The sequence below is a fragment of the Sciurus carolinensis genome, chromosome 19 (assembly GCF_902686445.1).
Source record: "Sciurus carolinensis chromosome 19, mSciCar1.2, whole genome shotgun sequence".
Lineage (NCBI taxonomy): Eukaryota > Metazoa > Chordata > Mammalia > Rodentia > Sciuridae > Sciurus > Sciurus carolinensis.
In genome coordinates this window covers 11,948,114-11,962,914 of record NC_062231.1, presented here as the reverse complement: position 1 = coordinate 11,962,914, position 14,801 = coordinate 11,948,114, and the positions used below count along the sequence as shown (strand labels likewise).

The 14,801-nt window shown below is 51.7% G+C and overlaps 1 protein-coding gene across 1 annotated transcript in view; it reads right to left on the bottom strand.

Annotated features, from left to right (window-relative positions):
- C19H3orf20 (chromosome 19 C3orf20 homolog) overlaps positions 1-14,419 on the bottom strand; it is a 48,075-nt gene extending 33,656 nt beyond the window's left edge. Inside the window, exons 1-5 of the mRNA XM_047534993.1 lie at positions 13,936-14,419; positions 12,964-13,104; positions 7,496-7,615; positions 6,201-6,339; positions 5,230-5,509 (exon numbers count right to left, since the gene is read on the bottom strand). Of these exons, the coding sequence (XP_047390949.1) occupies positions 5,230-5,509; positions 6,201-6,339; positions 7,496-7,615; positions 12,964-13,104; positions 13,936-14,419 (1,164 nt within the window). The remainder of the gene's footprint in view (positions 1-5,229; positions 5,510-6,200; positions 6,340-7,495; positions 7,616-12,963; positions 13,105-13,935) is intronic.
- Between the last annotated feature and the right edge of the window lie 382 nt (positions 14,420-14,801).

Genomic DNA, 14,801 nt, shown 5'->3' with positions numbered 1-14,801 from the left:
GAAGTCATGAAGATTAGAGTGGAGAAAGATGAAACAGAGAACAGAAAAGCAGAACCAGCAAAATCAAAAGTTGGCTCTTTGACAAGATTGGCAAAACTCATAAGACAGATCGAGGGAAAAAAAGAAAAAAAAAAACCCTCAAATTCCTAAATGACAGCGTAACAGTTCTGTCAACCTTACACATATATTTTTAAAAATCATAAGAGAAGAATGTGATCAAATCCACACAGAAATTGACCAAGATGAAACAGATTCCTGAAAACATGCATAAACTACCAAAAGTAACTCAAAAAGAATTAGAAAATTGGAAAAGACCTGGAACAAGTAGAGGGTAAGTCATTAGATTAAAAAAATAACAAAGACAAGCCCACCAAGAGAGGGCTTCCCTGGTGAATGACACCAAAATTCAAAGAAGATTTAACGCCAATTCTCCTCAAACTCTTCCCCCCAAAATAGAGGAGTCGACCCGAAGGTTTCCTGACTCTTTCTGGGAGGCCGGTGTTACCCTGATACCAAAGTCAGACAAAGACATAGGGGAACTAGAGACCAACATCCCTCGTGAATACACACAGAAAATCTCAACAAAATGCCAGCAAATCAAAACCAAGGGGAGTTCATCCCAGGAATACACGAGTGGTTTAACACACAGCCATGGATGCCACACACCACAGTAGTCGAAGGAAGAAGAAAACATGGTCTTTTTAATTGAGGAAGAAAAAGCATTTGACCAAATCCAACACTCCCGAGCAACTTGGAATAGAAGGGAATTCCCTGAAGGCACCAAAGGCCATTTTTATGGAACACAACCAATATCATACTCCATGGCGAAAGGACTGATCTTCCTGTAAGATCGACGACAAGACAAGGAGGTCTGCTGTTGTGGTTTTGATGTGGGCTGTTCTGCGAAAGCTCGTGTGTGAAACAACGCGAGAACGTTCAGGGGTGGAATGATCACGTTCTGAGAGGCAGAGCCCAGTGAGTGGATGAATCCACCGATATGGAAATGCAGGCAGCTAGGCTGAGGCTGGAGGAAGTGGGTCACCGGGACGTGCCTTCGGGGTTACGTTTTGTCCCTGGTGGCCACACACTTCTGCCATGATGCTCTGCCTCAGCTGAGGCCCAGAGCCATGGAGCCAGCCGACCGCAGACCGAACCTCTGAAACCATGAGTCAAAATAAGCTCCCTGCTCTGTGTTGTTTGCATCTGGTTTTTTGGTTGCACGCAACGATGAAAAGTTGGCTAAACCACTGGCTCTCACCACTTCCTTAAACATTGTACTGGGAGTTCTGGCCACGGGCAGATTAGGCCACAAAAAGAAATTTAAAAAAACCCTTGAAACTGGAAAAAGAAGAAGTAAGTGACCTTTGTTTGTAGATGACATGACCTAAAATGTAGAAAATCCTAACGAATCCCCACAAAAGAGTGGAACTAACAAATGAACCTGGCCCAGTCGCTGGACACACGATCAACACACAGAAGTTGGATGTCCCCTCCATGATCATGGGGTGCCCTTCCTTTTATTTAGGTCGTCTTTAACTCAGCAATATTTTGTAGTTTTCAGTGTATAAGTCTTGCACATCTTTGGTTATTTACTCGTTTAAGTATTTCATTTTTTGATGCTATTGAATACAACATCATTTCCTTTTTTTACTGCTTGGACTCATGCATTGGAAGATTCGATATTGTTAATGGTAATGCTCCCCAAAGATCTATAGCATCAGTAAAGGTACTACCGAAATCTCATTGGCCCCATTAGTGTAAGAAAACCTGACCCTAAAATTCATGTAGGCATGCAAGGAATCCCCAAAAAATAACTTGGGAAAAAGAACAACAAAGTATGGGGATTCTCACTTGCTGATTTTAAAACTTAACCACAGTCTTCAATAATCAAAACAGTGTGGGCTGGGGTCGTGGCTCAGTGGTAGTGCGCTCACCTAGCAGATATGAGGCCCTGGGTTCGATCCTTAGCACCACATAAAAATAAAGGCATTGTGTCCACCTACAACTAAAAAATATATTTAAAAACAACAACAACAGTGTGATACTGGTAGAAAGCTAGACATAGATTAGATCAATGAATTAGAATTGACAGTCTAAAATTAAAACCCTACAGTCAACTAAATTCTATCAAGAGTGGCAAGACCATTCAACAGGGAAAGAATAGTCTTTTTAACAAATGGTGTTGGGACAATGGATATCCACAGGCAAAAGAATGAAACTGGATGTTCTCTCACACCCCATGCAAAAATTAACCTGAAATACATCAAAGACCTAAGTGTAAGAGCTATACCTCTAAAACTCTTAGAAGAAGACATAGGGGTAAATCTTTATGACTCTGGGTTTGGTGATGCTTTCTTAAATATTAATCCAAGGACATAGGCAACCAAAAAAAAAAAAAAGGGGAAAAAATTTTGACTTCATCAGAATTAAAAACTTGGGGTACTGAGGCCTAGCTCGATGTAGAGTACATGCGTTAGGGTTTGTGAGGCCCTGGGTTCAGCTCCCCAACACCACCACCCCAAGTAAAACCATTCATGTATCAAGAGAATGAAAAGGCACTTCAAAGGATAGAGACGATATTTTCAGATCATATATCTGATAAAGGTATAGTAACTACAATATCCTTACAACTTCCTAAGAGACAACTTAACCAAAACATGAGCTCAGCTGGCTGCAGCGACACTTGCCTGCAATTCCAGAGACTCCAGAGGCTAAGGCAGGATCTCAAGTTTGAGATCAGCCTCAGCACTTAGGAAGGTCCTCAGCAACTTAGTGAGACTCCGCATCAAAATCAAAAATAAAAAGGGCAGGGGAGAGAAGTTTGGTGGTAAAGCGCCCCTGGATTCGATTCCCAGTACCCCTCCCTCCAAAAATTCAAACAGGAGCAAAAGACTTGAATACACATTTCTCCCAAGGAGTCTACCCCCGCCCAAAAAAAACCCCCAAAGACACGAAAAGAGACTTAACGTCATTAGTCATTTGTAAACACAAGTCAAAGCAACAGCGAGGTACCGCTCACATTCACCAGAATGAGTTAAGGAAATGAATACCGGAAGGTTCTGAGGTCTGATGTCATCATGCAAATCAATTATGGCTTGAAGCGTTGTGCAATCCCACGGAAAAGAACAGCATTTTTACCTGGGAGCTGTGCTAGCGATCTCTGCAGAAATGGAGCTACTGGCCGAGCCCAGAATTCTACAGAAGACACAAGGTGAAGGAAGTTTTTTCCAAACTTTTTTTTTTTTTCTTTTCACACTAAACAGGCATCAAAATGTCCTGCGTACCCTGGCCATTTATAACTTCCTCGTCTGATAATCAAAGAAAAGTGAGGCTCCGAGATGAATTTATAAGCACGGGATCACCAAGAAAATCTGAACCTAGGCCTCTGACCTCTTGTGACTCCCAAAGAAAAGAAATGCATCGCTGCTGGGATGTGGTCACTGTTGGGGGATGTCACGTGTGCCCGCTGCCATGACCAAAGATGGGGGGAGGCTCAGAATTTGGGAACAGGTGGGAGAACGAAGCTCACTCCTCTGCCAGGTTGCCCGAGGGGAGCCTACTTCCTAGACTCGCTCCAGGAGGATCTGGGATCTCGGGGGCTACTGGTCCTCGGTGCAGACAGGAGTCAGGAAGAGGGGAAGGGAGCCCCACAACCCATCATGAGCGGCAGCCGCCCTGGAGAAGGAGTTTGCTGGGTTGGATGTGGGAGGTGTTGTGGAGGAGGGCTGAGCAGAGAGTGATGAGTGGACTCATTTCCTGTTGGAGAAATGAGACTTCTTTGACGGGGCACTTGAATTCTGAATTCCCAGTTAAGAGGAGGCCGAATCAAGTGACGGGCTGTTGCCGGGCAAGCTGGGTGGGCAGCTCGTCCCCTGTGGAGGAGCTGAGCTGGCTCAGAGATCTGCCCTCTCCCCCACGGCAGGGGTCCAGGTCCCCAGAGTTTATGATGAAACTGTGGTCTCCTTCCATGGCCTCCTACCCTGCTCTCTGCAGGATAAAATAATCCTTAAGGGCATAAAAATGGTGCCTGAGAGGACCCTAAACCCAGGCAAGGAAGCCCTGTCATTTGAGGCTTTGCCACCAAATTCCTGTTGTGACATGGAGTAGGTCACACCACTGCTTTGGGGCTCAGTCTCCCCGTTTGGATGAAGAAGGGATGGGAATGAGTGAGTGGGGTCTCCTCCTAGCCTTGACAGCTCACGGACTCAGACCTGGTGGCCTCAGAGTCGTGCAGCTGGATGGACCGGGCATCGGGGGTCTGCGTGAGCTCCTGATCATAGTGGGGAGTGGGTGCCAGGATTCCTGAGGGGGCGGAAGACCCGCAGTGGATTCCTGCCAGGAGTTCTCTGAAGGGCGCCCTGTCTTTTACTTTCATCACCCAAATGCAAACTCATTTCTCTTGTTTTAGAAGAGAAGTCACTGAAGTCACTCCCTGGGGTACGAATGGCCCACTCCCATTGTTAACGCGACACATGCCGATACCGATGCGCATCTATGAATAAGGAGACCCACTGGATCCACCCCGAGGGGCCCACCCCGGTTCACCCTTGGAGGGGCTCTATCTACCCAAAGCCTGCAGCCTCCTCCCTCCAGAGTTCCAGACCCGGTCCCTCCACAGGCCTGGGAGGTCGGTGGCTGTCCTGGGGACGCCTGCGGGTTTCCATGAGTGGGTGTCACTCCTTCAGCTTCCCAAAGAGAACCGGTGCCTTCTGCTATCTGCACCCTTGAGATTGGGACCCTGCAAGACCTGTGCCCGTAAAACCACGCAGACCCCAGCCGCAGGGCCACCCGGGGTGGGGATGGAGCATCTGGGGTGAGGGCTTAACTCTGCCTACGTGGACCTTTGGGGTGCTCCGGGCGAGGGCCACTCTGTCCCTGAGTCAGGGACAGAGAAACACAGAACTCCACGCATTCGGCGCCTCCTCGTCCCTGCTCCCAGCTGGAGGTGAACTGCCTGCCTTCCCCTGCTTCTCCCCGGCAGACCACACGGGCAGGCATCTGCCGGCTGGCACCGCTCCTCAGGGTAGCTGGGCCCTGGCCGACGGTGTGGATCTGAACTGAACCCCTGTGGAGGCGTGAAGCCTGGAACTTCCTCCTCGGCCGCTCCTGAGGCGGAGCTGGATGCGCCCTGACCTCCCTGGAGGGCCCCCGCCAGAAGCGCACGTCAGCCCCAGGCTGGTTCCAGCCCAGAGCTGCCTGGGCTGAGCTGCGGCGGGAAGGATATTAGACGAAGGACGAGCCGTCGTAGAAGGAGTAGTGCAGCTTGACCGTCTTCTTGAGCATCCTCCACTCCTGGGAAGGCCGGATGTAGGAAGGAAAGTGGGCCACCAGCCGCGGCTCCGGCTGCGGCTGCGTTGCGGCGGGAGTCGACACCTGCGCGCACGCGAGGTGCGCCGACGCGTCCCCCTTGGACGCCTGCGCCGAGTGGAAGGGCAGCTTGGTGGTGTAGTTGCGCTGGATCGTGGGGTAGAAGACGTTCTTCCCCTTCCAGGTCGTCCTCTCCGCCTCTCTGCGGGGAAGGGGACCAAGGTATTTTCCAGCCACCGGCTGCCTCTCCCGTGCCTCTCCCGCGCCTCCCCGAGTTCCCGCCCCTGCCCTGAGGTTCCAGGAAGGAGGGAGCTTCTTTCCAGAATGTCACAGTGCAAAGGTAAATGGGGGGAGGGGGGTCATCTGCCTTCTACCCATGCTGGGGCCCAGTGACCCCCAGAAGACATATGTGACTTAGATGTGAATAGATTTTTGAGTCCGTTATGGTCTGGCCCCCGAGGAGAGATTCTGGATGACGCGCTAGGCCTGGGGGGACCTACAAAATCACAAACGCTGTCAGTCGCCCCTGTGAATGGCTTTGGTTTGGTTTCAGAACTTGTCTTTTTCTTTTGGTAAGAGAGTATGTGACAAACTGGGTTAAGAAATTACTGCTCAGGAAGGAAGGGTGCCTTGTCAGTCTCAGCGACTCAGGAGGCTGAGGCAGGAGGATCCCAGGTTCGAGGCCAGGCTCAGCACCTGAGCGAGGCTCAGAGCCACTTAGTGAGACCCTGTCTCAAAACACCAAATGAAAAGGGTGGGGAGGTGGCTCCATGACTAAGCACCCATGGGTTTGATCCCTGGGACCCAGAACAAAGCCGAAGAGGGAACACGGGAGCCTTTGACCGGGTGGGGCTCCTGAGAACACCTGTCCCCCACACTGCTCAGGCTCTCACATGAGGCGACACATCTCCTGCAGCTTTTCCCGAGCCTCAGGACAGGGGTCGGTGACCTCCACGGTTTCAGAAGGGGGTCCCACTGTTCGCTGGACGGGCGACATACTGATCTCGTCTGGAAGCTTTAGTTTGCCTGTACCTGGCGGCAAAGAGGTTAGGGGGTGGTTTTAGAAGGCAGGCGGCGAGGACCATGGTTATGGGGGTGGGGGGCTGGCAGAATAATTGGGGAGGGTCGCTTTCCGCCCCTGGGGGAGTCTCTTATAAAGCAGAGATGTGGATTTACCATGGGTTATCAAGGGAACACGGGGGGCCCTGGAGCACAGATGGCTAGGAAAGCCAGGGAGGGTGATGGAGGCGGTGGCAGGGACAACGGTAAAAGCGGGGCTTAGACCTGGCGGCCCGGTCACACGGCTAGCCTGGGGCGGCATCAGGAATAGAGTCCGGCTTCTCAATTTTCCAGCCTCGCCTCCAGCGTCTGTGGGATCAGTGAGATCCGCTGTGCACACCCACCCTCCCCAGACCCTGACCCTGGGTCACAGCCCCGCGGCAAGGCTGCGAAGGTCCCGGAGACCTTGCCTGCCCTCTGCAGACCCTCCATCTCTCCTCCGAGTCTTTTTTTGTTTCACCCCCTGGTACAAGGGATTGAACCCAAAGGTGCTTAGTTACTGAGCCACATTCCCAGCCTGGTTTTATATTTGTTTTGAGACAGGGTCTCGCTAAGTTGCTGGCCTCAAACTCTCGATCCTCCTGCCTCAGCCTCCCAAGCCACTGGGATTACAGGTGAGCCTCACTGTGCCCAGGTCCTCTGAGCATCTTGCTGTCCTACTGTCTGCTCTCACTGGCCACCTCTTCTTTCATGTAAGCCCTTCGTCCTGTGTGTCTTCCTCAGTGGCACTGGGGTGTCCTCTAGCCTAATTTGGGACATCAGAGGGGGCCTGTAAGGTTTGGGATCCAGCACCTCTCTTGAGAGTCTCCCTGACTGCTGTGTGGCACTGGAGCGGGTGGAAGGTGTGGGTTGAGCCGGGTGCTGTCCCTGGCGAGGGGAAGCCCACGGCTGCAGAGGAGGGAGTGAGCGTATTGCCATGGAGACACTGCCGGGTGCAGAGGCCCGGATGTGCCGCGGGAACTCTCAGGTGGAAACGATCTGTCGCTCACTGCCGGGGCTCCAGCCGGGACATCCTTCTCATGAGAGGCCCAGATCTAACCTTCCCGCCAGTGGACCTGTGCTGGCCCTCCATCCTGGCAACCCACTGCCCCCGGGATGGGCCCTGGGGTCCTGCCGGGGACCCCCTCACCTGTCTTCTTCTTGACCTCCTTTCCGGTGGAGAGGGAGAAGCTGAGGCACGCCGTGGAAGACTGGTAGATGAGCTGGTAGGGCGAGTTGATGCCCATGGCGGAGACGTTCGTGAAGGACTCTGGAGAGGACGAGAGAGGGGCCGTCTTTCCTTGTGGTCATTTTGACTGTTTTGAAGAATTTTCCCTTTTAAATGTGATACAGACTTCTGGTTTTAGCAGGATGGCGGAGCAGGGATTCTAAAGCGTCCTGCTGTTACAGAGCCTCAGAGCCTGGAAGAAAGTCGCCTGTCGATGCCCGGGCGGGCTCCCAGTGATCGGGGGGCGTCTCTGAGGTTCCCTTCTGCAGCGCCGCCCTCCATTTGCCCCCGGTGCAGAATCGCACCATCTCGCCACCTAAGAATTCAAACGGAGCACCCTCCATGCTAGTGGAAGATCTCCATTGCCACCAAAGTATCTGCTTGTTCTTCCCCCAGATACGGTCATGTCACTGGCTGGTCATGGATCCACTGTTAGGAAACGTTAAGCCATTTACCCACCACAGCTCAAAGTCATGAAGAAAATACCAGCCAGGCGCAGTGGCGCACGCCTGTCATCCCAGCAGCTCGGGAGGCTGGGGCAGGAGGATCGCAGGTTGGAGGCCAGCCTCAGCAGCTTAGCGAGGCACTAAGCAACTCAGTGAGGCACCCTGTCCCTAAATAAAGTACAAAATAGGGCTGGGGATGTGGCTCAGTGGTTAAGTACCCCTGGGTTCCATCCCTGATACCAAAAAAGAAAAGCTTAGAAACCTAAGTACTGAGGTAAATATGGAGCATTAGCATTATGAGGAGTCTGCACCCACTCGAAATGACAATGACTAAAACTACATAGTCACACTGGAAAATATTTGTCATGTAAAATAAACTGAGAAACAGAAAAGTTGCAATACTGTAAAATATGCAGACATGGTGAGGAGACAGGAACCATCAAGGAAATGGTAAAAGCAAAAAATAGTTTTTATATTAAAGACAACAAGATCCTTTGTATCCTTCTTTTTTTTTCTTTTTCTTTTTCTTTTTTTTTTTTTTTTTTTTTTTTTTTTTTTTTTTTTTTTTTGATGTGATCTCACTAAAGTTGCTTAGGGCCTTGCTAAGTTGCTGAGGCTGACCTCGAACTTGTGAGCCTCCTACCTCAGCCTCCCACGTCTCTGGGATTACAGGCATGCACCACCACATCTGGCTTGTACTCTTTGGGGGATCTGGATGTTTTATTCAATTATATTGCCATCAGCTAAAAAATAAAGGAACACTCCTGTCTTTGTCAGTTGCAAGCTAGGACAAGCAGGTATTGGAACAGGAGAGATGGAAGGAGGCGGCCTCATTACCAGGGAAACACCACCTTAACCAGAGGGCACATTCTGGCTCTGGTTACAGCGTTAAGAGGATACACCAGAACCAGTTACAGTTTTGGCCAACTGCTTGTTGGAAGACAGTCCAGAAACAACCACATCATGCAAAATGAATTACGATCATTGGATTCTTCTTTTTAATGTCCTGGGAGAGCTCTCTAATTAAAGTCCATCTGGGATGAATAAATGCTTTTCTAAAAGAAACGAATGGATTACTTGGATTACTCCTTCATTTGTATTTTGCTATTTCAATATTAAAAAAAAAAAAACAACTCAAGATTTGTTTAAAAAGAGGATTCTCTATACCACAAGTGCCAACGAGGGAGAGAGATTCCCAGGTGAGTGCGGTGGAGGCGGGGCTTTCTGCCGGAGCAGATCCCGGAAATCACCCCGATGGCTCCCAGAGTTCAGTTCGACTCCATTCCCACCCCTCTCCACCCTGTCAATCATAAGCTACGAGGGATGCAGGAAGCCTGTCACCCTGAGAGAACGCGTATGCACTTGGTGAGGTGGAGCGATAAGGGCGAGGCCTGTCAGCTGCAGGATCCCGTCGTTCCCCAGTGTCCCAGGATCACGGATGCCCCCGCCCCACCTCGGATACCACAACCCCAGAATGCTCAAGGCCCTTCCTCACAATGGCATCCTCTTTGGCTGCTGATGTCCATCCTCTCCTACTCTTTAAAATCATTCTGAGATGGCTTTTAATATCTGATATGAGGTAAATAATGCACAGATAGTTTTTCTGTATTATTTGGGGTACGGTGACAAGGAAAATGTCTGTCCGTGTTCAGTACAAAAAGGATTTTTAAAAAAAAATGTTTTTGATCTGGGGTTGGTTGAACCCACAGAGGTGGAACCCGTGGATACAGAGGGCCAACTGTGTTCGGGTAGCAGAGTCCAGGGGCTCCCAGGCCACCTCCCGTTCCATGGACCCTGATACGCACGCAACAGACCACCAAGCAGTCGGGACCCCACAGAAAGTGGCCTCAAAACCCTAAACAGAATGCGAGGTGCAGAAGATGTGATCACAGCGTGATTCAAGGGCTTGTGGTATCGGGGCCTGGGGCCTGGGGCCTGGCTGATGTGGCCCAATCAGGCCCGCAGTGAATGCCCGGGAACAGAGGCCTCCGATTCATGGTCACCAACGGGGCTGAGGCCCCGGGTTTCCACCCTCAGCCCCACATTAAACAAGCAAATTAACTAAATGATTACTTTTAAAATGTAAAAAAAGAAAGGGTGGTGGTAGGGGGAAGGTTTGATGGGCATTTTATCTTAGAAAAGGAAACAAAACTTTATTTTTAAAAAAATTTTTATCTTGTTTTTTTTAACAAAAATTCATTGGTATTATTGTACTAATTCTTTTTTAAAATATCTTTTTAGATGTTGATAGACCATTTTTTTTTTTCTTTTGAATGACTTAGGTAGTAAGAAAATAGGAGTCTCTTTGCGTTTGCCCTCTGCAAACATTCCAGGGAGAATGAAATGATGGCATTTGCAGGTAAATGGATGGAGCTGGAGAAGATCATGCTAAGTGAAATAAGCCAATCCCCCCAAACCAAAGGCTGAATGTTTTCTCTGATAAGCGGATGCTGATCCATAGTGGGGCATGGGTAGGGAAGAATGGAGGAACTTTGGATTGTGCAGAGGGGAGTGAGGGGAGGGCAGGGTGGGGCTGCGGGATGGGAAGGTCAGTGGAATGAGACAGACATTATTACCCTACATACAAGCATGAAAAAGAATTTTAAATAAAAGAATATAGTATTCAGCCTTAATTGGATCCCACTGTAGCCATTTTAATGACAGCCCTTCCCTTTGCCCACCCAAATGTTAAGATTCACCGATGGAGTGGAAAACACCCCTGAGTCTTGCAGTCAGGGTGGAGGGCGATGCTGCCGCAGGTGAGGGCTTTATCGCTGTTTATCTGTAACTCTCGGCCACCCCACACCTCCCTCCACTGCGGGGTCCTTATCCTGGTGGGCGTCCCCTGCTTGATGGTTACCTAGTTCTATTTGGCCGTGTCTCGCACCTGTGGTTACCCATGTAAGGGCATCAACCAGTTCTCCAACAGCATTTTTACTGACTTCCATGAAATCCCATGTTTCCCCAAGATTTGCAATGTTATTATTGAATTTATTGGGGCCGAATGTGAACGTTAGTATCACCTGTTCAACCTCCGACTGTTGCTGAGATGCTAAGACACTGACCTGCTGGACAGGGAGAGATGCTACTTCAGGAGAGATTTTACATGTGAGGGCAAATGATTAGGACGTACATTTTTTGTTTTTTGGTATTAGGGATTAAACCCAGAGGCACTTAACTACTGAGCCCCATCCCCAGCCCTTTTTAAAAAATATTTTATTTAGAGACAGGGTTTCACTGAGTTGTATAGGGCCTCACTAAGTTGCTGAGGCTGGCCTCAAACTCACAATCCTCCTGCCTCAGCCTCCAGAGTCCCGGGATTACAGGTGCACCACTGTGCCCAGCAACAACATACATTTTTAAATGCTTCCCTACCAAACCTTTTAACAGTGAGTAGTTTTAAGCATTTGAAATGAACAACTTGTGTATCTACTAAGCTTAAGATGTAAAACATCAACGGGGGGTGGGGGAGTCAAGGAGCTGAATGGATATTTGTCAAAAGAAGACAGACAAATGGTCAACAGGGATTTGGAAAAAAAAAAAGTTTGACGTCATTAATCATCAAAGAAGTACAAAGCAAGCTGGGCACAGTGGTATATTCCTATAATCCCAGTGATTCGGGAGTCTGAGGCAAGAGGATCACAAGTTCAAGGTTGGCTTGGGCAACTTGGTGAGACCTTGTCCCAAAATAAAAAATAAAAAGGACTGGGGATATAGCTCAGTGGTGAGGCACCCTGTGTTCAATCCCTAATTAAAAAAAAAAAAAGTATAAATCCAAACCACAATGAAGCTGGGTGTGGTGGCGCAGCTACTTGGGAGGCTCAGGCAGGAGGATGGCAAGTTTAAGGCCAGCCTCGGCAACTCAGTGAGACCCTTCTCAAAATAAAAATTAAAAAAGACTGGGGATGGGGCTCAGTGGTTAAGCACCCCTGGGTTCAATATCTGGTTCCACAAGAAAAAACAATGAGATATCACCTTACCCTGTTATCGAAAACATAAGCAATCACAAGGGCTGGCGAGGATACGGAAGAGAGAGGACCTTTGTGCACAGATGGTAGGAATGCAAATCGGTTCAGCCAATAAAATATTACAGATGTCTCCCATTCCATTCCCCTCCCCCAGCCCCGGGAATCACTTCCTCAAATTTTCCTTTGAGTCTTTATACTTGCATTTCAGACAGTGTGTGCCTAAACGATGTGTTTCTACTTTGCATACTTTTAAACTTCAAATAGTATCCTTCCGAGTGTCTCTTTCTACAACTTCTTTATTTGCCTATCACTATTTTTTGAGATTTGTCTATTTTTTTAAAAATATGTTTTTACTTGTTGATGGACCTTTATTTATTTATTTATCTGCGGTGCTGAGGATGGAACCCAGGGCCTCACATGTGCCAGGCAGGCGCTCTACCACTGAGCCCCGGTCCAGCCCCAGGATGTGGCTATGTTAATACCTCTTAGGGCTTCATTTCCACCCGCAGGATAACCTGGGCTACATGGATCATCATGCATTTTCCTCTGTAGTGGACAGACAGGCCATCCCAATGTCTTGTCATCACAAATGATGTCGCAGTAAACCTCCTTGTGTGGCTTCTTGCCCCTGTGCCTGGGCTTCTCTTGGCAGGGGGACTGGTCAGTGGGGTCTGTGGACCAGGTGCACTGAGAGACCTTTGTAGCAACTGAACGGAGGTGACATTGCTGTCATGGCTATTACAGGGCTGGCCACGGTAGATGGCGAATCTGAAGCCCTGGTCCTTCACTAGGGAATGGCCTGGAAGAGGAGCTGCTGGGTTGAGAGTCACCGGCACCTCCTGCCTCCCAGGCCCTGGGCAGCACCTGAGCGTCCCTGCCACCCCACACCCACCTCGTCCTGGGGAAGGCGCCCTTCGGACCGCCTCCTGGTTGGCACCGCTGGCACCTTCCCCCTGGGGCGAGGCTGGGTACCTACCTTTCCCCACGGATCCTGCACTGTAGCCATTTCTCCCGACGGTGCCGATCAGGTAGTCGAAGGCCATCTCCTTGGCGTTGAGGTGGAGGAGCTGGCTGGCCTCCACGAAGCGCCTGGTGACGTCCATGGGGTTGGCACCTGCTGAAGGGAGGGTCCGAGGCAGCGCGCTGTCGGCCCGCACAGGGTGGCGCTTCCGGAGCGGGGAATGGGCCCGGGGGAATGGGGCCGGGGGACCACATAGCCCGGATGTCAGCGGGGCTCCTAACGACAGGGTCGCAGGACCCTTATTCCCTGCCGCCCTCACCCGTGGCCCTTCCTACCGTGGGCCTGGCTGCGGAGGCTGCGGGCGTCTGAATAGTGTGCCGGCTAGGAGACCCTGCTGCCGCCTGTGCGTGGCTGCGCTGGGCTCGCACTGCCTGATCCGCAGGCTCCCCGCACAGGTCCTGCCCGGGCATCGGGCGCCACCTCTGGGCCTCACCACCCGTCCTCCCGTCAGGACCCCTGCCCTGACCTTCCAGCCTGGGCTCTGTGGAGCGGGGGGCAGTGAGGATGGCTCCGGGTGGCGCGGTGCAGAGGGAAGCCTCCCCTCCCCCGCACACCGCGCCCACCACCCGCCGCCGCTACCTACTGACTAGGTACCGGCACTATTATCCGAAACGCTTGGGACCAAGAGCGTCTTGGCCTTGGGGCTGTTTTTTGAATTTTGTAAGCTCTGTACATGCACAATGGGCACAAAGGACGAGATGCGCGGACGTGTCCCTAAGCAAGACCCAAGCGCTTCTCCCGGATTCCTCGGGCACCTGTTCTGGCTGCCGCCCGTCGTGTGAGGCAGATGTGGATTTCCACTGGGCCCATGGTGTTGGTGTCAGTTGGGCTCAGATTCTGGAGCATTCCAGATCTCCGAGGGTCACCTTAGGGACGCCCGACCTCTCCCTGGCCGGGGCGGGTGCGGTGGTCGCTGGCCAGCCTTACCGGATGCAGACTCCACCATGGCCTTCATCTTCAAGGTGAGGAGCTCGGTGAGCAGGTGGATGGACTGCCGCTGGAACCTGTGCAGGGTCTCCTGGCCCGTGTGGCGGGCTGGGACGGGAGACGGGGTGGGCTGCTTGGCCGACCCAGAGGCGGTGTGCAGCGCGGACGGCGGGGGCGGCGCGGGCGGGGCCAGCTTCTTCAGGAGCAGGGACGGCGCCGAGGTGGGTTCCCCCAGCGGCACCGGGGGGGACCCGAGGGTGATGTCCAGGCCCGGGATCTCGGAGGGCTTGGGCACGGCGGGGTCGGTGACCAGCTCCTCCCAGGTGAACTCGAAGATGTTCCTGATGCCCTTGGGGATGGCCACGCCCGCGCTGCGGCAGACGAGGAGGAGCTTGGAGATGCGCGCCAGCAGCCTGGGCGCCGTGGCCGTGTACTGCTGGTACAGCTCCCGGTTGCTCTTCTCATGTATGCTCTTGCTGCCCATGTCCACGCCTGCGTGCCGCTAGGTGACCCTGTCCATCTCAGCACAGCGCGCCGAGGGGTGACTGGGAGCACATGTCCTCCCTACGGAGAAGCCCGAGTGCTCCAAGGACCTTCACGGGGCATCGATCCAGAGGCTGCTACCTGAGGAAGAGAAGCCAACCTGTCCCCCCACGCAGGACAGAGGCTGCTCCCCAGGGACACTAGGGCTAGTGAGCCACTGTGGGCGGGGCCTGATGCACGGTCCCAGAAAGGGTCCCGTAGGAGTCTCGGGGAGCTGGAGGTACCCAGGGCCAGGAAGAGAGGAAGGTTCCACGTACCTTCTGAGCGATCCGAGGGTGGAGGATGCACTTGTGGTCTATTGGCAAACGCCTGCGGAAACAAAA